The 23,733-nt window shown below is 41.0% G+C and overlaps 3 protein-coding genes across 4 annotated transcripts; 2 read left to right on the top strand and 1 right to left on the bottom strand.

Moving 5' to 3' along the window:
• The first annotated feature begins 95 nt into the window (after window positions 1-95).
• Window positions 96-4,608, top strand: LOC112576115 (B1 bradykinin receptor-like). 2 transcript variants are annotated; one of them, XM_025258370.1, is made up of 4 exons: window positions 96-321; window positions 1,425-1,588; window positions 1,929-2,694; window positions 4,087-4,608. In XM_025258370.1, exons 2-4 carry the CDS (start codon window positions 1,559-1,561, stop codon window positions 4,149-4,151), a joined length of 861 nt encoding a protein of 286 aa, XP_025114155.1. In that variant the 5' UTR covers window positions 96-321; window positions 1,425-1,558; the 3' UTR covers window positions 4,152-4,608. The 2 variants fall into 2 exon arrangements, with proteins under 2 accessions (XP_025114155.1, XP_025114154.1); XM_025258369.1 differs by lacking the exon at window positions 4,087-4,608 and having other exon boundaries at window positions 1,929-3,383.
• A 6,171-nt stretch (window positions 4,609-10,779) lies between these two features.
• LOC112575774 (ribosomal protein S6 kinase alpha-5-like) lies at window positions 10,780-14,467 on the top strand. The gene is made up of 8 exons (XM_025257789.1): window positions 10,780-10,831; window positions 11,526-11,594; window positions 11,724-11,933; window positions 12,161-12,276; window positions 12,545-12,652; window positions 12,876-12,950; window positions 13,065-13,174; window positions 14,176-14,467. The coding sequence occupies exons 1-8, from the start codon at window positions 10,780-10,782 to the stop codon at window positions 14,465-14,467; spliced, it is 1,032 nt and encodes a 343-aa protein (XP_025113574.1).
• A 2,866-nt stretch (window positions 14,468-17,333) lies between these two features.
• Window positions 17,334-20,304, bottom strand: LOC112575773 (ribosomal protein S6 kinase alpha-4-like). The gene is made up of 8 exons (XM_025257788.1): window positions 20,253-20,304; window positions 19,647-19,853; window positions 19,194-19,309; window positions 18,903-19,010; window positions 18,569-18,649; window positions 18,065-18,192; window positions 17,528-17,825; window positions 17,334-17,411 (listed from the first exon to the last, which is right to left on the bottom strand). The coding sequence occupies exons 1-8, from the start codon at window positions 20,302-20,304 to the stop codon at window positions 17,334-17,336; spliced, it is 1,068 nt and encodes a 355-aa protein (XP_025113573.1).
• Between the last annotated feature and the right edge of the window lie 3,429 nt (window positions 20,305-23,733).

The following is a 23,733-nucleotide window of genomic DNA, read 5'->3' as shown; positions in this document are numbered from 1 at the left end:
GTCACATATCTCGTTGTTCGTGCATTTACCTTAATGATAAAATAACCAAACATCTGTCCGATATTATCGAAGCAAACAAACGAATTATTCTGGAATCTGTGGATCGAGGAAAACGAATGGGCGAACAGACAGATAAATAGAAGGACCTGATCAAACAAACAGCCAGACAGACTTCAGGACACAAAGAAAGGTCTGGTCCAGTCTGGTGCGAGGTACACACCATCTTTGTTTGCGACTCCCAGGGACCTGCCGACCATCTGGTCTGTTCACACGCCAACCTCAATGACGAACCGAGTTCTGCCTTCTGCCAAAGCTTTGAGGGTCTGTACCGTTATGCCTGTTATCTTTTGGAATAAAAAAATTTTCTTGTCTATCAATGGAGAACAAGTTGCGCTCGGGATTGAAGTGAAACAATTCTTATGCCTCCATACGTGTGCCTTGTGGACACGGTGTCATCCATAATGAACTTTCAAGGAAAGTTTACTAACAGCCTTTTCTCATATCTCTATCTGTGTGTGTCTGTGTGTCTGTGTGTGTGTGTCCACGCCTACCTCTGTGCCAGTTCTTAAAGTTTGGACGATGAAACTATTCGATTGAAACAAGACTGTGGATGGGTGAGCGCCGTGTGAACAGTGTATTTCCAGAAGCGTTCGGAAAATATAAGTGTAAAGCAAAATTAAGTTTAAATGACAAGTAGATGTGTACTTTAACTTCAGTCTAACATTCTCTCTCTTTTTCTTTCTTCCTCTGATTGTCTTTGTTTGTTCACGTGCATTCTAGTAACCGTTATGGACAGAAACATTGTTTATCAAACCAAACGTATTTACTCAACCGGCGAAAAACCCCTTTTGTATAGTTTATTTTCTCACTGTACTACCCTTTTTGTTCTTTCAAAACAACACACACACACAGAGTCTTTTTTGAAGAAATGTGTATCTACGTATCTACCTGCCTCCTGCAAACATCGATTAGTTTGCTAACGTCAAACATGACATTTTCTAGAAAATCCAAATGATTGTTAAATAAAAGAGAACATTCCAGATCACTCTGGAACACACAGACGCTCAGCACTATCGTCTTCTGTAAGTCGAAGTTCAGAAGGCGCTCCAGGAAGAAGGACGAGAAAGAGGGAGGGCGCGTGCTAGCAAGTAGATTGTTTACGATAAACATGAGCCACGTGAGAAGCCTTGTACCTTCTAGTTTTCGTTGAAACTTAAGATTCCTTCATTATCTATATATATCGGTTTGTTGAGAAAAAGGAAAGCATTTCAGGCAGCAGCATGTATGTGCATTCATTAATGGAGATGATGGTTTCGATGGTCTGCCGTCTACGAAGACGAAAAAGAGGATTTGTGAATCTGCTTTTTAGTTGTTGTTGATTGGTTTATTTTTTGTTTGTTCTTAAGTAACTTAATACCTTCCAGAGATGCGGTCAGTCGTGCGTTTGTTGACAATCTTCCCCTGACAATGCCTCGTGATGAAACTCTGGATGAAACGGATCTGGAACTTTGACAGTTGAGCAGACAACACCAGCGACCTCTGTTGACTCTCTACAGACATGGCAGCAGACATTACAAGCGTAAATAAAGTGTGTACACAGTAAACAATCAAGAGATATTTCTTTTTGCCCTTTGAAATCATCTTAATGTATGTATGGATGCATATTGTAGACTGTGTTGAAACGGAAGATGTTTTTGAATAGAAACATGTATTGGTGTGTCCACGTCTCATAGACAGAAAGTCTTAAATACATATTATTCAGAAGAGAGGATGATGATGATAATAATGATAATAATGATGATAATAATGATGATAATAATGATAATAATAATGATGATGATGATGATGATGATGATGATGATGATGATGATGATAATAATAATAATAATAATAATAGAATAAAAAATATCCTTCATTCTGTCTCGCAGGCCGCTCATAACGAGACTGCCATGTCGGACCAGATGGAAGGATGTGTCGTCAGCAACCAGACGAACTTAGTGGCGGGGGAGAGCGCGGAGGTGGAAGAGTGGACATCGCGGATCTTCGGGTCCGTGCTGATCCCTCCTTTGTTCTTCGTGGGGGCGCCAGGCAACCTGCTCAACCTGCTCGTCTTCTACCGGCAGGGCTTGCAGGTGCGGATCAACCTTTGCCTCTTCAGCCTGGCCTTCGCCGACCTCATGGTCAACTGCGGTTCCTTCGTCTTCTACGCTGAGCGGTTCGCCTCGCTCTTCTCGAAATACGAACGGTTCAGTCACGTGTTCGTCTTCATCACCACCAAAAGCCTCCAAGTCATCTACGGCTTCTCCTACGTCTCTTTCATCATCACCGCCATCGTCGCGGTCGAGAGGTGCTGGAGCATCGCACGGCCTTTGCAGGCGCATGCGCACTTGACGACGAAGTCCATGGCGGTGGTCCTCTCCCTGATCTTCGTCTCAGTCATCGGTCTTTATTACGTCAGCGCTGCCAGTTGGAGCGTCGCCTGCTTTGTGGATGGCGCTTCCGGTGTCTCCAGGGTAATCTTTACCAGCAACGACTTCTACAGCAGGAACCGGATGTTGGTGGACGTCGTCGAAAGATACCTGTTCGGCCTCTCGGTGCTGTGTTTATGTTTACCTGTCGTCATAGCGACTACCTTGATCACCAGCGTGAAGCTGCGACAGAGCGTGCGGTGGCGAGAACACTCCGCTCCCAACGGTCAGTCGAGGAAGGAGGCAGCGTTGACGAAAATGCTGATAGGAACATCGATACTTTTCATCGTCTGTCTTACTCCATTCTGTTTCTTCATGTGCCTGTCTCTCATGCTTTCAGAATTTCGCACAGGTGGACGCCATCACAATATTATCATCAGTTTATCCAACATTGCCGAATTTTTCTTCGTGGTCAATTCATCCTTCACTACTTTCATCTACTACTCTTTCGGAAGTCGTTATCGAGAGGCAGTGCAAGGAATGTGTTTCTGCAGCAGGAAACGAGGGAGAAAACGTGGCGAGGGCATTATCAAAGCAGTCTCAAGGGGTAGACTCCCCATAAATATTTTTTGGCCTAATAAATAATTACCAACTCGAGAGATTATATAGCACAGCAGTACATTTAGAAATGTTACTGTCGGAGCTCTTAGCAATAACTAATATTAAAGTAACGAAATGAATAATAACTGAAAGAAGGACAAATAAACAAGTACGGAAAAATCTCTGGAATATATACGTATAGAGCATTATCCAGATGAATTGCACTGTATATAAGCTCCTCTACAACCGCATTCCCGTCCGATCCTGCTTAAAGGTTTATATAAAAAAACAACAACAAAAAAAAACCCCAAAAAACAACAACAAAAAAAAACAACCACACAAATAAGTCAAACTGTATGATTTAAGCCCAACAAACCATTTCACTGTTTCCCGTTAAACTCAAATTTGACAAAATTAAGAATTTTCGGCTACAACATTGCTTGACCGCGAAGGTCTGCCCCCGCCTGCTGAACTCTTTTAAGTAAATGTCATTAAAACAATCAAAGACTGAGTTGTCTTTTGAGTAAAGCCATTAAAAATACTGTATGTGGATATTCTACCCTGGATGTTCGTCCCAGCGCATCCTTTACAATGTGGAGTTCTTTAAGGGACCCGAACCTTGTAAAACAGGATTTGAATGTCGTCGAGTTGAAGATCATAAGAATCTCTGTTCCTTTTCTTGCAAGGGTTGCTTCACTTTGGAAACAGGGCAACCGCAGTCCCCAAACCATCGGGTCTCATGGTAACGGATAAGAGAATTACCTCCAAATATGGAGCTTACAGGAAAAATAAGTTTGGAAGAGAGAAAGCCATTTAAGATCAGAGCATGCCAGGCTGCCTTCAGCAATAACCTGAACATCTCGCAAACTTCCTGCATCTTGTGGAACTGAGCTGTGGTCATTGTTTCCCAGCCGCTGTCCAAACATTGCCACTCTACAAATTTCTAATGGGTTCTTTCAAAAGACTTACTTACTGGACTTTGAATGGAATTGAGATAATGTAAAGTTTGTCAAAGTAAGACTCATGTCAAAGCACACATGGAGAATTTTAGCCGACATGTTTGATTGCCCGCTGGCAGAAGGACATGGAAACGAAAACATGACGGAAGCCTTGTTTCCAGCAAAACATGAGATCGCTTGCTAAAGTTTGTCTGCGGAGGAGTCTGCCTGATCGAACCTTCTGGGTAAGTGATTTAGAAATGAGAATTTGATGAAACCAAAGATGAGGTGCAAACACGAGACCGCGCGTTTATATTTGCGTGCTAAAGGGTCAGGCTCTTTGTTCTTCGGAGTTCAATAAGAAAATCATCATTTGGTAAAATGTTCCTACATTTAATCGTTTCTGTTGCAATTTAGACACTCATATAGACAAAGGCGGTAAATAAATATCAGAAAGCTCAACTGGAATGTATGGAACTTTTAAAAAAAACTGTTCTCTGCTCATGTCTTTGGAACTGTGCACTCTCGCTTCTCGATGGCAAAATCTACAACATGGTGTCCGTCTTCAATCGACCCCAGAATAAAACTTGTCACAGACTTTATGCCTGAGCTTCAAAGACATTACAAAAATAAATAAACTTTTTGTTCTTGAGGGAAATAAAAATATAGACTGTTATAAATTCAGAACTCGTTGCGATTTACTGCCAGAGGTTTGGACATCAGAACTGCCTCTGCTGAGACCATGGCATCTGTTCTTCTCGCCATCCTCGCTGCTGTTATCGTGTAAATATCAAGGTTTTTTTCGTTTGTTGTATGTTTTGTCTACACAAGAGCTCGCAGCGATGTATGAGTTGTTCTCGGTGAAGTAAATAATAAGAATTAATAACAAACATTAAGAATAACCAATTTGAGTAGGAAGTTCAGTCAATCCTTCCTATCCGTGTCTTCTTTTCTTCGTGACAAGACTTCAGTAAGGTTTGTTATCTTTGTTTTTCCATAATTCTAAAGGGTCCGTGCTGACCTGCAGACCAGGTGGAAGCGTAGTCGTGACCATGAGATCATCGCAGGACCGAGACAAGTCGTTCATCCCGTGACCTCTCACCTCACCCCGATCTCTTGTGCTGAGAGGTGCAGTTCCTTCAACTGGTGCTCGGCCTTCGTAATAAACTACCCGGCGGGGACATGTGAGCTGTTTGAGATGAATGTGATGTTACTGGACTTCTCTTCTTCACCACCCGACTCAAGCTTTGAGCTTTGGAAGAGAGCGAACAACGACAACTTTCTAAGTACGCCTACAGTAGACTCTCAATATTACCTAGTATGATTTAAAAGATTTAAGCGAAATAATTGTCTCTAGATAATTGTATCTTTTCAGTTTGTTTGTGTTATTCTTGCTTTTTTCTCTCTAATTCCATGTTTCACATTTTTTCCCTCTTTTCTTCCTTCCTTGCAGACTGGTGTCCAGTGGATGAGGGATTTGTGCTTTCGCAGGCAGCACAGTTTTGTTTTCTTGTTGTTGACAACATCACAAACAACTGGATTGAAAGCAGAGATGAATGTGAAAAACGTGGGCTGACCCTGGTCGTACCCGACACAGCCCTTAAAATGAGCATCCTCATAAACACCATTTGGTCAACACCTGGTGAGACACCATGGACTGAAAGAAAAGAACTTATTCGAGTCCTGTTAACCCGCTATTAATCTGGATTTTTAAAAAATAAAAAGCAAGTAGACGCCAAAACTACAAATACACTGGTGTAGCTTAGTTTGAATTCTCGATAAACTATTTTGTGAACTGTAAAACTGTTTTTATTTATTTCTTTTTCAGCTGTTACTTTCATTGTTGAATGCAGAATATATTTTTAGTTGTATACATATTTTGGGCTTTTTATGTTGGGGTCTTTATTTATTTTTTGTCCTTTCAGGTTTGCTATCGGTGTACTGAATGTTTTCTTGTCTGTGTGAGACACAAGAGCCACGTGCAGGCTGCAATCCCTCACACCTCGCCATCTTGTTATATTATCAAATATGAATACTAAATGAAAAGACAATATGCCGAAAATAGATATAAATATTTTTTACTTAAAAATCATTTCAGCTATAAAATATGCGATTAGGATTAGGCTAAGCTAACTTAACTAATTATTCTGCAACAGGCCGAGACTCGAAGGTCTTTTACATCGGGGCCGCTCGTCCAATCAGCGATCTCTTTGGCTGGTGGACCGGTGACGTCACCATGTTTGACTGGATCACCGGTTCCCCCATAGACAAAGACATTTTGAAACCATTCTGGGCTTCTGGTCAACCTAACAATGACAATAACAAACAACACTGCTTGACGGTAAGTATGGGTGAGTAATTTTCAAGACAAGTTGCATTCTTCAGATCCACAGATGCAAGATGTTTGACTAATCAGTGAATCACATGGCGGTTAGTTAGTAGCACAAAAATAAATTTAATTCAAGATGTGATCATAAAAATATTTATTGCCAAATGCATAGCGATTAAATTATTATCAGACCTAATTTTGCTTCTCTGTACGATACATTTTGTATGTATGTGCATGTGTACAGTCTTTTGATTTTTTTTTTTTTTTGCTGTCTTTACTTTTTGCTGTCTCTCAAAATAGACAAAAACCAAAAGACGGTTGAAGCTAAAACTGAAGCGAAAAGCTATTTTAATGCAAAAATTAATTAAAAAATATTTTATGTCAAATTGTATTTGAAACTGTTGACTATTTTTATTTTCTATTCTTTTATATAATATGTACAATCGATAAAAAAACGATTAATTTCTGTCATGTAATTAGTGCAAGTTTGCCTATATAACATATATTGAGAGATGTAATGATATGTATGTGTATGGATGTTTGCATGTGTGTTTTATACAGTTATTAATTAAATATTTTTTATTCTAACAAACCTTTCTAACAGGTTTCGGGACTTCTGAGCCACCTGCTGAGTGACAAATGCTGTTCCGATGACTTTTACTTTGTTTGCGAGAAGCACCGTCAGTACCAAGACCTGTAACTCTTGATATTATCAACACTGACTTGACGAGTTATGTCCCTTCACCTGAGTGGCGGCTGCGGAGTCAGCATTCCGCTGAATGCATACGTAATTTTGCAATGTCGTCACCTGATGACATCACTGCAATATGGAGACCAGACTGAACCATTTCAAGCTGACCTCTGTGAAAGTTCAACACCAGGCTCTGGACAGTGGCTGACCTTTGACTCGTTAGAACTGTCAACATAATTATTCTGTCGTTAACGTTTCTAAAAAAATCTAGTTTTATTTATCTTCTAAAGAAAATATATCTCGATATTATTTTGTAACATAAAATGAATTAAAACTGAAAGAACTATTTTTTGGCGTTAGTCACAGCTGTGTGGATGTCGATTGGTTTATTGATGTTTGCACCGAGAAACGAAATGAAAGAATAGTTTACCAAATAAGTAACACGCTGAGAGGATTCTTTTAGTTTCTTTGATATCTGAAGGGAATCGCCATTGTTACAGCAAAAAAAAAAAAAACAACAAAAAAAAAAAAAAAAAAAAAACGAAAAAAAGGCATTTGAAGATCACACACACACATATATATATATAAATTGTATGTCTATATGTCCCTATGTGGAATAGTGGAATTGGCGGATGGTCTAATCAACCAAAAAGACATTTAATAACAATGCCAGTGAATCACAATTTTCTAAGAAGCTCAGACGGATGACAAAAGTGGGAGGGGGGGAACATGATACCTACGGAAACCAGTTTCTATTGTTCACAGTGAAAAGGAAACTGTCAGCGGAAGATAACCCACTCTGCCTCCTGCTTGTCTCCCATTTACACGTTAGCACAGCAAACACTATCCATGTCACATGAATATTCTTCAGTCTACAAACGGCTTTGTTTGCGGTCCTGGGCCATGTATGTACTTGAACCTCAGTCACGTGACGATGCTCGGGACTCATCCAGACCGTGGAAATCAGAGCCGACATCTTGATGACCATCACGTTTAGAAGTCGAGCAAGACGGGTACGGGTGGCTATAAATTTATTGCGGTTGTGTGTCGTGGTGATTGGCCGCCGCAGGTTTCGACCTCGAATGTTCTACTCTTACAATGGAACCTGTTCTTCTCACTGTGGTCGCTGCTTTTAACGTGTAAGTGTCCAGTTCACTCAAGACAGAACTTTGTGATATTTGATTATTTCACGGATACGTAATTATACAGTTAACGAGTGTTTCCTGTGGTTAAAGGGACCCAGTGTTTCTGTTCAACAGAGTTCGTGTTGGCCTGTGGGTGCTCATGCGCGAAAATGAGATCATCACAGGAACGAGACAAGTCGTCCATCAGGTGACCTCTGACCTCTCCCCGCTCTCTTGCGTTCTAAGGTGCAGTTCCTTTGCCGGGTGTGTGGCCGTTGTAACAAACTACCCGGTAGGAAAATGTGAGCTGATGGAGAGGAATGTGACGTTGCTGGACATCTCGTCCTCAGCACCGGATACAAGCTTCGTGCATTGGGAGAAAGAGAACAACGACAACTTTCTAAGTACACCTAGATTCCTATTGTACTTGATGTCTAGTGTAGCATAAATAAATTATGTCTCTAGATACTTGTTTCTTTTTAACATCTTCCTCAATCAATTTCTTTTTCTTTCTTTCTTTAATTCAGTATTGTACCTTTCGTCTTCTTTACTTTCTTCCTTTATTATTTCTTTCGTTCTATTTAGCATGATGATGAGGAGGATGAGGAGGATGATAAATCGTTTATTTTTGCGTGCAGACTGGTGTCCAGTGGATGATGGATTTGTGCTCTCCCCGGCAGCCCAGTTTTGTTTTCTTGTTGTCGACAACATCACAAACAACTGGACTGACAACAAACTTGAATGTGAAAAACGTGGGCTGACCTTGGTCGTACCCGACACCTCGCTTAAAATGAAGATTCTCTTAACCGCCATTTGGACAACACCTGGTGAGACTCCATGGACTGAAGGGAAAGAACATTTGAGTCTTGTTAAACGGTTTTTTGTTTTGGTTTCGAAAGTATAACAAGCAAGTCGACGGCAAAAATACAAATACACTGGTGTAGCCCAGTTTGAATTCTCGACAAAATATTTTTGTGAACTGTGAAACTGGTTTTGTTTATATCTGTTTCCATTGTTGATCTCGATGTAGCATGAACACACACTAGTGATAGGAATACCCTTTTAAGTTTTGTTGTCAGTGTAATGAATATTATCCTGCATTTATAAGAAAAAAGAGCCACGTAGAAGCATCGCTCATCGCCATATTGTTATTTTGTTAAATAGAAAATATGAATACTAAATATAAATACAATAATCCTACAAATATTTTCAGTTTAATATCACTGCGTAAATTATGTGCTTAAGTCGGGTCGTCAGTTCATTTAATTATTCATTCATCAACAGGCCGAGAATCGAAGATCTTTCACATCGGGGCTGCTCGTCCAATCAGCGATCTCTCTGGCCGCTGGACCGGCGACGCCGCCATGTTTGACTGGATCAGCGGTTCCCGCATAGACAAGGACTTCTTGAAACCATTCTGGGCTTCTGGTCAACCTAACAATGACAATGACAGTCAACACTGCTTAACGGTAAGTGTGGATAATCAGTGTTTAAGATATCGTTCAGCGCCACAGATGATGTGTGTTTAATTAATCAGTGAAGACCCATTAAAGACAGAAACCAAAGGACAGTTCAAGATAAAGCTGAGGTTAAAAATAATTTTTGCTATTTTAATTTAAAAATAATTTGTAAAAGCTGATTTTAAATTAAAATGGTTATTTAATTATTGTTTTCACAAACGTTTTGTTTAAATTTATCTTTTAAATTTTATTTTTTTTAAATAAGGATTAATGTTTTTCTCTTGATCGATTTTTGTTGGCCTATATAAGATGAAGACATATATATATACACACGTATAATGTACACATCGATGTATTTACATTCATATTTTGACAAACGTTGCCAACAGGTGGCGGGGAACCTAAACAATCTGCTGAATGACAAAGAGTGTTTTGAGGACAATTACTTTATTTGCGAGAAGCGCCGTCAGTAGCAAGACCCTTAACTCCTGTTATTACCAACACTGACCTGAAGAGTGATGTCCCCTGGCGACTGCTTTGACTTTCTCTCACCTGATATGTTGTCGTCTCTCCTTGGACTTCGTTTTGACATTTGTTTGGAGTCGTACCTGATTCTGGATGTTTGGATGAGATGCGCCCTTCCATTTCGGTGCCTCAGTTTTGTTTTTTGTTTGTTGTTTTTTTTTTTTTTTTGAGCAGGAGACAATTGGTGTCGACAGGGATCTGCAGGTTTCTCTTTGTTGATATGTGGCTTTGTTTGTGTGAGAGATAATTATGCTTCATCGTACAGATTGTCTCTCTGTTTGATGGTGTCGATGTGTTGTCATTCTCTTGTAAAATAAAATGAATTAAAACTGAAAGAAACTAGGGTTTTGGCATGTGTCACAGCTGTGTGGATGACGACTGATTTGTTGATGTTTGATTCATTTGCACCGAGAAACGAAATGTTCAGGTATGCAAAGTATGAGCAGCTGCAATACTCCTTTTCTTAGAACCTTAGAATTTCTTCTTTCTATATCTTTCTCTTTTCTTACCGCATCTCAAAAAAAAAAAAAAAAAAAAAAAGGAAAAGGAAAAAATAGTGGCTTAGAAAAAGTAGCCTTTTTTTTCTTGTGTCTGATTTTAATCATCAACAAGTTTCCACATCAATTACTCTGGTAGCGCTCCCATTGGCTAATGACTGTCACCAGACAAAACAACTCACCTGTTTTGAACTATTCTTGCAAACAATGGCAACTGCCCTTCGTGAGGTCCTCAAGCTCTCCGCGGGGCGCCGGCAAGGTGTGAAAGTGTTCACAAAAATTCGCTGGCCAGCATGGCAACAACCAACTGCTGACTTCACTGAGGTCGCCACCACGTGGCGGTGTACCAGTCATTGTTCAGTTCTTCTAGTACTGGTCAGTCATACCGACGACAGTGTCGGTGTCAAGTCAATTGTCCAACAGACTTCACTTTCACGTTGCTAGGAGACTCTTTTCTACTTGTCATAGAAGGTAAGAAAGGAATTTTTTTTTTATTTAGGTATGAACGTTTGAGCACGCGCACGTTTTTGCATGAAACTGTAGACATTCCTGCGAAATAGTATTTGTAATGTGAGTTGATGTTTTGTTACTGACACAATTGTTGATTTGAAGGCTTTATCGCATTCACATATAGTTTAGCACCCGTTGTGTGATTCACGCCAAAACGTTTCACAGACGATGTCTCCATGTCATTTGGGTCCGTCTAATTTCCTTGCAAAAATTTCACTTTTATGACACCGAAACTGCTTTCAGGAGCATCTCAAACGGAGTTTACTTCTGATTGTCAAAAAGCTGGATAATTACATTAAGCTGGATAATTACATTAGGAAAAAACACAATTAGTGCTCGTAAACAACTTAGAGAAAAGGAATGACTCGTGATGTTGGTTTGTTGCCACGTGGCATGGCAGCGGTCCTGTTAACGACCATCCTCTTTGTGTTTTTGTGTTGCAGTAACAATGGAAGGCCAAGTCAAAGTACGAGCAGAACATTTCGACAAGGTCTCCATGATTGGAGAAGGAAGTAAGTTTGTGTTCACTTCATGATCGCATGAAGACTGTTACAATACATCTTTATTCCTTACGATTGTCACTGGTTTATGAGCGATTTTGTGATCAACATTAAGCTGATAAATCCGGTTTCTGTTCGCAGCTTTTGGCAAGGTTTTCCTTGTCTTTAAAATAAATGGGTGGGACTATGGCCGCCTATATGCCATGAAAAAGGCGAAGAAGACAGAAGACCGGAAGAGGATGGACAACTTGCTGAATGAGCTCAAAGTGCTGAAGAGCGTGCGTGAGAAGCGGTTTCTGGCATCCTTGAATTATGCATTTGAGGACCCCACACACCTAAACTTCGTGTTTGGTATGTTCAACCAATTAGTCTTCTCTGTTCTTAGTAAATGCAATAATTGGTGGAAGTGTGATTGTTCTTTTTACTGCTGATCACGTGGCAGGCCTTCACTCATGAACTCCCTCCGCCTGCTAACTCTATATCATTTTCCAGGTCTCAGACGGTGGAATTCTCTAAATTTTCTACTGATGTCAGAACAATGTATCTTGTTGTGACATAATTTTTTTGTTCTTTTTCAGATTTCGTAAATGGGGGTGACCTGTATACCCACGTGTCACGGAGGGGCAGTTTGTGTGAATCGTGTGTCAAGTTCTACGTTGGAGAGCTTGTCCTGGCCCTTCGATACTTACACAAGGTAAGTGGCCATTATCTTTACTGAAACTCCAAACTAGTAACGGCATGTTTCATAACGGCTTTTCTTTGGAAATGAGTCTATAGAATCAATTTTTATAGTAAAATTATTTGTGTTGTTTTCCACACACACACACACACAAACAAACACACATATAAAAAGATGTGCTGCATATTAGACGTCTAGTATTTAAAGTTCCAGTATTCTCGAGCTGCATGTCACAGCTGTGTCATTCATCAATCTGAACTGATTAACAAACGTTTCACTGCAGCTGGGTATCGTGCATCGGGATGTCAAGCTAGAAAACATCCTCATAGACTCCTCCGGTCATGTCATCCTTACTGATTTTGGTTTCAGCAAGTTTCTCTCTTCCTGCCAGGTACTTTTCTTCTTTATCTCACCTGTGTGTGTGTTTTAGTTATCATTTAAATTTCTTTGTAAGATCGGAACTTTAGACTATAATTTTGTTAATTGGGTTGTGGCGGACACAAAAGGCATGAAACTAAAAATAGACATACTTTAATAGTAATTTCGTTTTAGAAGGAGGTACAACTACTCTACTGTACATTTGTTTTTCAATTTTTGCTCGATTTCTTCTCCAGATCCCGAGTTCGGAATCGTGCGGAACCCTGCGGTATATGGCGCCAGAGGCCATCCAGGCTGGAGGACACGGCTATGTAAGTACCATCCCACACAATGATGATTGTTGATGATTGTTGTTGTTGATTGGATGATGATGAGATGAAATGCAGACTGAACTTCGTGCAGAACACATTCTCTCATTTTTGCAGCCAGTGGATTGGTGGGCAGTAGGAGTCGTCTCCTACGAGCTTCTCACCGGTCATTGTCCATTCACGGCACACGAAGATGAAAATGAAAACTACTTCGCATCCATCATCAGGTTTGTAGTCTTTATTTGCTTAGCCGTTACCTGATTTTCCCCATGAGAAGGTGGATGTGAGGTTAATGAATGATATAAGTTCACTGTAATATTTATACTATTATTTATGAGCAAGTATTCTGAGGTTCAATATGAAGCTGTCAGCTGCACTTTTTTAATCATCATCATCGACATGTCTTCGTTTCAGCGCCATTCGCGGGAGCACGCCATCATACCCCAGCACATTCTCTAAGGAGGTGAGAAACTTCATTCACTCACTCCTCAACAAAGACCCCAGTAAACGCTGGGTACCCGGGGAGTCAAAAAGGTCATGAAGCATAAATTCTTTAAGGAGATTGACTGGAAGGACCTTAAAAAGAAAAAGGTTGCGGTCCCTACCTCCCCTGTGTGACGAGTGACCATGATGTAAGCAACTTCTCAGAGGAGTTTACCGAGACACCGGGTGAGAACGAGGCGGAAGACGACTCACGTCTACGTGCGTGCGATCCCGATACCCAGTCCTGCATCATCCGCACCACCCACAAATATTTCGAGGTATGCTTATCTTTATTCTATTGTTTTTAAAACATTCCTATTTATTGTTTACCTGTTGTTGATAATTAATGCATTCAATACTAAGATAGAATGTTTATAGAGTTAAATATTATCATCTGGCATCATTGAAATTGATGTTCCTTTCTCAATGCACTTGAGTGAGGGCCGTTAAGATAATAATAAAAAGTCTTCTGATATGATAAACTAAGACAATGAAAAGACCTGCTAAAATTGTTTTCTTTGTTAGCTTTGCTTACGACTTTTGTAAATGATTTCTAGAAGAGTGTTTTGCAACATTGTTTCTTATAGATACTTCCATCAGCTACATTAATAATAATAATAACATGCGTTTAATATCTGTTTCAGGATTTTTATTATGTTGCACCGGCCATGCAACAGCCACCCACTCAATGGGCGGAGCCTCCATACCCTCATGTCCTCCCATGTACAAGCACCTTGTGTGGCAGCTGTCTGTCAGCAACGAGGTCCTCACTCGGCAGTCTGGGCTTGTCCATCACAAGGTGTCGGGAGCTGGACATGGGTCTGGATGTGTCTTCCATGCAAGCTCTCAGACCCAGGGCTTGCAAGCGTGTTCGCTTTGAGCTAGATGGTGCCAGGCCTTCCCAAGACCTTACCGAGGTGGACCAGACGAAAGTTCACCTGGACATGATGGCGAAAGACCAGGTTTCTAACAAGCGTTGCCGAGTAGATCATTCTTTTGTACGGGAAGTTCTCTCTTTCCCTAGAGAGGTACTCTAGACATGTTAATGTTGATAAATTCTACTGTATAATATAAAAAAATATATTAAAAAAAAAAACAAAAAAAAACAAAAACACGTTATTGTCGCCTTTTCTTCTCTGGACTTCAAATTGTATCTTTGTAATTTCTACGAGACACTCTTCACAGATTTGACCATTTTGTGCATTGTTTGTATCACTAACCTGGACAAGACACATGCTTTATAACTAGCTCTCGGGAGTGGACGCGCGCTTGTGTGTTTTTTTAAGCAATAAACTGCCAAATAAAGTTTTTCAGTGTTTTATTTTTGCTTTGCTTTCTTTTATTAAATTTGCTGTAAGAATATTTATGATCCTACAAATCAAAGAATTTATCATTCACATTAAAATAATTTTTGTCCTTATCACTCCAGCAAACTGAGTGGTAAAAGGGAAAGAGACACTCGGAGATTATGAGAGACACCCAGTGAAACTCTCCAAGGGAGCACTATCTGTCTATTCCTCTTCGTGCATCAGGTTACACACAAGGCCCCAACCAGAGTCTGCCACTGATGTCGATCGGCTGAAACCCGCTCTAGGTGACCCCATGTCCAGCCCTTTCCTTTCATCTCCCTTTCCATTGTCCTTCTCCAAGTTTCCTTTGGGCGGCCTCGTTTTCTTCGGCCGTCTGGAGTCCATCGTAGGGCGACTCTGGAAAGGTCTGCTGTCTGCTGGCGGAGCACATGTCCAATCCATCGCCAACGCCTTCGTTGAACCTGCGTGGTGATGGACTCGGTTTCAGTTCTTTGGTGGATCGAGTTCTTCGTTGGTGATGGTGTTTGGCCAACAGATGTTAAGTATGCGCCTGAGACATCTGTTATAGAAGACATCAAGCTTGTTACTGATGGTTTTGGTCATCTTCCATGATTCTAATCCGTAAAGAAGGGTGCTGATCACATTTGACTTGAAGATTCTCAGTTTGATCTTCTGGCTGATGTTTGTTGCCTTCCATGTGCTCCTGAGTGAGGCGAAGGCGTGGCTGGCTTTCGCCAGTCGGGCTCGAATCTCCACCTCCGCATCCCCGGTGTTTGACATTTTGGACCCAAGATAGGTGAAACTGTCAACTTCCTCAATCTCTTCTCCATTTAGTTTGATGCTGTCTTGGACTCTGGCGTTCACTCTCATACTTTTCGTTTTCTTTGTGCTGACCTTCAAGCCAAGGTTTCCAGCTGTTTCTGAGAAGGCCTTTGTTTTTTCATGCATGTCTTGGTGGCTGTGTGACAGCAAAGTCCAAGTCTTCCAGCGTTGTTGTTGCTGTCATAGTCATGGTCCATCTGATCCCTCTCCTCTCACTGTCGGTGGAAGTTTTCATGATCCAGTCCATGGCCAGGATGAAGAGGAACGGCGACAATGGAGCACACACACAGCTAAAAACACGGAAGAGCAAAACAACATAACTGGGGTATATAGTTCTTTTATATATTATGAACTGTTGTCGTACAATAATATTATTTGTCTTCCTTTCCCATCCTAACGCTTCAATGAAAGTAAACAAATAAATACGATGAAGATGTAAAAATAGACTCGTTTGACGCACACTAGGTGGAGGTCTCATGGATGGAACATCAAGCAAGGCAGTTGCTCAACTCACAACTCACCCCATTCCAGGTCATCTAATGTCCCCATGTCCAGAAAAGCGTAAATAATATTTAAAAATGACTCATTGGTCTTGTTTATATCTGCCTGCTTTTCCGCGTTTTTAGATGTGTGTGCAAACAACCCGCAGGGTAGGCTGGTTACCCCTCCCCTCCTTCCCTCATCCCCTCCCTCCAAAGAGAAATCTTTTCAAGGATAAAATACCTTAATAATAATAAGAAATATAAATGCAAAATTTCTAAAGAGCATACTCACACTCGAAAGGAGCATGAGAACTCCGCCACAGAGCTCATATTCTTTATGTAGGCAGCATGATATAAACTCCTTGTCTTTTCTCTTGAAGTGCAAACAAACATCTTGCCCGGCACAAGGCAGTCATCCAGAAACTGGACTTTCTCAAGAATTTCATCCTCTGAAAGTATATATATGAAAATGAGACAAATGTAATGAAATCATTCAATGCTATGATAACCTGTAATAGTGATAGTGTAGTGTATCCCATAATATACTCAGACCCTACACAAGTATGACTCTTGTGTGTTAGTGCTATTTTGTATTATGTAGTGTGTACATGTAATGCTAACACTCTATATAGAGCGAAGTGACTTGTGATGTTATGAATGTGTGTATAAATATAATGTCAGAATATAAATATAATGTCAGAATCCATGTTCGCTACTCACTGTACACTTGATTAAAGAAAGCTCTGTCCTCTGGTGTCAAGCACTTGTCATTTGCCAAGTACTGGCAAACATCACTGATAATTTGTAAATTCGTCTGGAATAAACAGGTTTTAGTGATTTGTTCAAGAATTGCTTTCTGATCAAGCATATTATCTGTCACTCAAACACCTTTATTGAATGGAGAGCACTTTACTTCTAAAGACAACTAAAATATTATCTTTTATTCAATTTATTTCTTATGTTCAACATAATATTCAATATATATATAATTTTACCATTTAATAATTATATTTCTACATGCTTTACCTCATGAACTCTCATTTTCAATTTGTGATCGTTGATGTTCAAAATATACGTATGTAAATTTGTCATCTAAAATTATTTGTTAAACATGACTGACTGCAGGACTGGAGTACAATGTCTATGAGCTTAAAAGTTCATCCTGGGATGTGTCCAATGATAAAATATTGCACACATTATGATATTTACCTTGACTGTCACTTTTGTAAACAATGATACTACTAGCAACTTGCTAGCGGGCCAATCAAGACCAGAATTGCAGGAGACTATTAGTCAGATGTCATTGACAGGTCCTCCTCGTCCGTTATTTCTGACAGCAAGATGGAGGCTGCCACATAGGTAAATCCCTGAAACAGACATCGAACGTGATGGTAATGATCAGCCTATTGTGCTTTTAATGACAAGTAAAGCGATGACGATGATGATGGCGACCATCACGACAACAAACTGTGTGCTGTACAACCTCATAAAAAATGTTGTCTTCAGGGGGCGCTGTGACGTCACACTCCTTCAAAGGCACGCGCTTGTGAGACTCAGTCAGCTCCTGGTCGCTGAGAACTTCGGGTATTAAAGGCACCCGGTTGGTCTTGGCCATCACCTCGTCCCAACTCAGTCCGCGGAAGAAGGGGTGAGCCTTGATCTCGTCCACTCCGCGAGATCCCAGGCGCTTCTCGGGATCTTTTGTCAGCAGCGCCTGCATGAAGTCTCGGGCTTCGAGAGACGCCGCCGGGGGAAAGGTCGGCTGCCCGTGCAGGATACGGCTGAAAAATAATATTACAACAAATCATGACAAAGGGTTCTCTTGTATTAGGAGGATCGGGGCAAGAAAGGGAGAAGGAAAGGCAGGCGAGAAAAAGTTTGGGGCTTAGCGGACATGGATGGGTTGTGGAGAGAAAAAAAAGCAAAAAAACAAAACAAAACAAACAAACAAACAAAAAAACCAAACAGAAAAAACAAAACAAAACAAAAAACAACAACAAACAAAAAACAAAAACAAAACCGAAGATAGAATGGCGGTGACTTACTCAAAGATGGCTTTCCTAGAGTTGTCTCCGTCTCCACACAGAAGGGCGACAACCCGCCGAGAAGCTTACACGTCACCACACCCAGAGCCCACCAGTCCACTGCCTGCAGCACAACACCCGCAACTGTTAGTCTCCCATGTACATTTACAGACATTTCACATTCTATTTAATATCCACAGTCTTGACATGACAGATGTAGACAACCGTTTATCCAAGCTTGGGAAAGTTGTTACATAATCCTTTGTCTGTATTTGTCCGACTAAGGACAACTCGTTGAGTTTGAGGCCAAGAAAGAATTATCTTAACACAGGTTCGGTAAAACATTGTGCAGCAAAATTACTGTTTGGACTTTTTACTGATATGTTGAGTAATTATTTTGTTGTTTCTATTACTATTTTATTAAAAGTCTTGCAAAATAATACCGTATTGAATATTTCGTGCTAATAATTGTATAATGTTTTAAAAATGATTTCACTCACCTGATCCATTCCTAAAGTATGGTTGATCACTTCCGGCGCCATGTATTCTAAGGTACCGCAGAAGGAGTAGGTCTTTTCCTTCTGTAACACGTGTTACAGATAATTATAAAATATATAAATAAAAATAAACAGGTGTTCATTTAATTAATTTAAAAGGTAGGCATGTAACTTTCAAGACGGTATTTTCCTGTGTATTTTCAGTTTACAGCTAAACAAGTAAATATGATAATATTCCCTCAAAATGTTTTGACAAAGTGACATAAACAAAATGTACCCCCTTCTGTACCCGTAGAGACGGAGGGTAGCGATGGGGGAGTGAGCTGTTCACACAAACCTCCGACAAGTTAAGGAACTTGCTGAACCCGAAGTCCGCGACGACAACGTGTCCGTTGGAATCCAGAAGAATATTTCTCTCCTTGAGATCGCGGTGGACAATTCCGACCTGTTAGAAATGCACGGGCATACACATATATACACAGATATATGTCACGTGGTGTGCTTGAAAATGTTTTTACGCACCCACATAAATCTCTCCGCTCTAAAAAACGAAACACACACACAGATACAGGGAGAGTTATCGTCATTCAGTTCCACCACCACCACCACATGCAATAATGAAGCTCACCCTGTGAAGACCAGTCAGGGCCAGGACAAGCTCAGCCACGTACATCCTGACGTCACGTTCCTCCAAGAACTTGCGCTCGTGCAGAAGCCTGGACAGGTCGCCGCCGCGCACGAAGTCTGCAAGGAATTTTAGCAAAAAAATAAAGCCGACGAATCGACTAAAACATTCATAAGAAGATGGCGTCAACTGTCCACCACCACTAATTAAGAACAGAGAAAGACAAATAAAAAGAAAAGCAGCCTGAAAGAATGAAAGAGAGACTCCAAGCAAAGAATCAAAGAAACAAATAAAAGAATGCAGGATTATGGAGAGAGGGAAATGAGAAATGAGAACACAGGGCTGACCATCTGGGGTTCTCTCCGGGTACTCCGGCTTCCTCCCTCTAATTAACTCGTGTCGCTCTCAAATTATTACGTCATTATTAATCGTTACATATAAATGTCTCCCACTTACCTGTGACCAGGTACACGGCCGCTTCCGTCCCAAACGCGTAGTGCATGTTGGTGACGTACGGGAAATACCGGATGTAGTCAAGCACGTCACGCTCCATGCGCACGCGCTTGGCTTTTCTGCTACTTCCCTTGGGTACCCGCTTCATGGCGTACAGCGTCCCGTCGTCTCTTCCTCCGACCTTCCGCACGAGAAATACTCTGGCAAAGCCTGCAACCGTCGTTAGAATACTTCTTACCTCAAAAGGTGCAAAACGACATTTTTTTTAACAAATATTAATTTAGTTTGTGCATTTTGAATACGATGTAAAAAGTGTGTAAAAAGTCAAAATACAAATACACCAATTTACACCTAAAATGACGTTATGTTGACAAACATACCAAAACAACAACATACCACAGTGTGTCATCTCGCATTCCAGCTTTGTAGATTAATTTACTTACACAGTAGAAATAAGTCGTGAGTTTATTTTGCCTCCTAAAAACAAATGGATCTGGATTTCTCTGTCTCTTGAGTGCGCCTTTACATGTTTGTTGTTGTTGTTTATTTTTTAAGTGTAAGTGCTGAAGAACATTTGTCTTATTCATGCAGTAATCGCTAAAAACTTACTTCCAGATGCAAGATATTTCACCATTGAAAAGTCTTTCAGTCCAACGGCCATTTCCACAAGGTTTCCTGCAGCAAAACTAAATAACACGATATAACAGAAACCTGACACACTAATATTAAACTAACTTTCTCCTTCATTCTTAACGCGGCCAGGATTCTGTTTTGATAACTCAAATGTGAAAAAAATATAAATAGGTTTCAAAAGCAGACAATAAAAATGTAACTTACGTTTTTCCACAAGCCTTTTTTTTAAAAAAAAATTATGATCGTTTCTGAGTCAGCACACTAAGATAGTCCACACGTGGCTCACAAGTGTCATCGGTAGAAGGTACCGAGTGAGACTAACAACCCTCGGGAAAGCTCCTGGTCTGTCTCTTCTGGTGGAGAGTACAAAGGTCGAGCGAGTCTAACAATTTTAATTGGTTGATTCCAATTTGCGTAATCATCTCTTACACACACACACAAGCTTAGAGTGATAGCAGTGATGACGTGGAGCAGTTGTTTAAGCACCTGTCCTCCGCGGGGTACGGGTAGTTACCTTCGATAAGACCGTGACCAGCAGAGCGTGTCCACCGAGTCTACCTCACCTTTACTTGGTCATCGTTACACAACAGGCGATAACAAGGGTGACGACTGGTGGTGCTTGTGTGGTGAGGAAGGGGTGGTTGTGGGTGTCAATAGAAGCGAACTTCTTATAAGTACAAGCAAAGGAACATTGCTTTCTTTTCGATGAGCACAAACAAAGATTTTTGTATTTCTCTTGCCATCTGTCTCTCTTGCCAGCTTTATGGCTGTTCTCTCAGCTCGGGAAACAGCAAAGTTTAGACGGGTGACATTAGGATTGGTATTTTATTTTACTGCCAGTCGAACTAGTTGATCATCCTCTTCATTCAATTTAATTTCCAATTTAGGAGGGAACCCTGAGAAATAGGTCTCCATCTTTTATTTTTGTCAATCTTATTTATGAGCGAAGGTATCTTATTTATATACTATCTCATTACTGTTAGATGATTTGTTCGTTAGCTTCTAGCTGACAGTGAGTCTGAAAGTAAAAGTTTTGTCAATTATTGTAGGTGGCACTGTCCTTAAGACAGTCAGCTCGGGGTTTTTTTTTTTTTAGCCTGGAAGGTGGAAGGGGACAGGGAAAAGTAACAGGAAGGGGGAGGTGTGAAAGACAGCAATTACTGCGACTGTCAGGGTCAACAGTCTGAGGCGTGCCGCGCCATGATGGGATGGCCGGCTGGCCGGTCGTTGTATTAATCAACTGGTGTTGATAGGTTGTTTTGTTCCAAGAACAAAGGAAAGAGTGTTGTGGTGTTCAGCTGCCTTTGAGCAATCTGGCTGACCTTGTGACGTCGGTGCTCGGGGCAAGAGGGTCAATCAAGCGTCAGATCACGTGGTCATCTCGCTCGTGCTTACTGTCCTAGAGCCCTCGCTGCTGATCACCAGCCAACCGTCACACGTCGTCAGTCGGGCCACTTCTTTCCCGTCTTCCATGCCTGCGGCGCCACCTGCATCTGACGCCTGACGCGACGTCATCATCTGGCTGGGTAGCTTTGTCTGACGCAACGTAGGCCCCGGAGATTTACTCCCACCCGCCCATAACTGGGTGGACGTGACGTCCAGGGGCCATTCATGACGTAAGACTGCCGGCAGCTGTGGTCGGGGACAGTAGCAGCTCGTGGTCAACACGTAACCACCCGGGATTAGCTGTTAGCTGTTTGTCGGTGGAAAGCGAGTAAATAATTCTGAGATTATGGACTTTAAATTACAGACAATCAGTGGAACTGATTATATTCCATCCCCCAAAGATCATGGTGATTTGGTACATAAGTAATTTCGTATTAGTCCGATCATTTTGTAGTATTTAATAAAATTCATAATTGAGGACAATGGACCGCAGATATTACCTCCATAGAATCTTGACTACTTACCTTTCATTAGTTTTGTCTCTTTTCACGACGCGCGCACACACACACATGTGAAATATTTTAAGGTCTTCTGTGTGTGTGTTCGAGCGCGCGCGTGCTTTGCTGTCCCATACGTATATTATATTTTATTCAAACTGCAAGTAAATATTCAGAAATGTGTTACTATATACACTTTGTATGTGAACTCTAGGTCACTAATGCTGTATAACTTGAAAGGGTTAGAGTGTTAGACAGATCACACCTGACATTTCACACACAAACACGCAATCACACACTCACATAATGAAAGTTCTTTGTGTTTTTATTTGAGTCATCTTATGTGAACACTTGTATTCCTACAAGAGATAAGAGATTAGGTAAGAGGATTTGTACCGGCGTGTTCTTGGCTACCCCACCGGTTACTGGTGTCGCACTGTACCCGGGGCTGTTTGCACGGGTAGTTCACTCCCTGAACACTGCTCACTCAGTGGCTAACAAGGTGAGCCATTGACAGGGATTTTCCATGATGACATGCGGGAATGCCTCGGAGACATCAGAAACTATGTAACGAGGCATCGTCTCAGTAGTGTCATGCTGTATCGACATCAAGACCGTGTAACACCCGAGGCAGGGGTAACCACTGGTGTTGTACGGTCTTGACGCTGGACTTGTCGCTGGAGTCAGTTGTTGCTAGGCATTTGAGTATCTAGGACCCTTTTTTTTATCCGTGGCGAAATTTAGAAAACATTAATTGATTTCGTAGTTCAACGCCCGCTGAACCGTGCTTTATGTTAATTTACCAGTGATTGATAACTAAAGTTTCAGGGGTAGAGATACCTCGCGCTCTCTGGACGCCATTTTATAACCACGGAGGTAGGAGGCTTGCTCTTGATTTACCCGTTATGACGACATCCTTCGCTCCATGAAAGCTGTTCCATATTTATAGTGTTGCCAGAGAGCGAAATGGGAGATAACAAAGTGTTGAACAGACACAGTCATGGATGCTCTCCCTTTATCCCACTCGCGACTTCCTGGCAGGGAGTGTGAAGTAAAGCGTCATTTATAGGTTTTCTGCACAAATCGCGCTGAACTACTTCACCTATTGACAGGGAATTTTCTTGTAAATGCATGGTTGGCTCACTGATATAAGTTGTTGATTAGTTTTCCACCACAGCTTCTTTTTACTCTGCACGCTCTAAAGAATAGAGGTTTGTGTGGAGGTTTTTTTTTTTTTAAATTCCTTTTTTTCTTAATTTGCTTTTTTTCTTCCTCAGCTCTCTTCCTCCTGTTACTCTCCGTACACTCGCACTCACACGATTCATTGAAACTATCGGTATTTGTCTCTGAGGAAGGTTTGTTTATTACACTGTAATATTTATAGGAAAGCTTTGTTTTAAAAGCAGCGCTGTTCATATGTCTGTTTATTTGTTGATATGTCCGTTCATATGTTCATATCTCTGTTCATGTGTTCATATGACACTCAAATGTCGGTAAAAGAGATGACTGCTGGACAACGTCTGCTTGAGCTATTGTTCTTAATTTACTGAAACTGTCACCCCTATGTTATTGTG

This window comes from Pomacea canaliculata, linkage group LG11 (genome assembly GCF_003073045.1).
Source record: "Pomacea canaliculata isolate SZHN2017 linkage group LG11, ASM307304v1, whole genome shotgun sequence".
NCBI lineage: Eukaryota > Metazoa > Mollusca > Gastropoda > Architaenioglossa > Ampullariidae > Pomacea > Pomacea canaliculata.
This window is presented reverse-complemented; position numbering and strand designations above follow the sequence as displayed.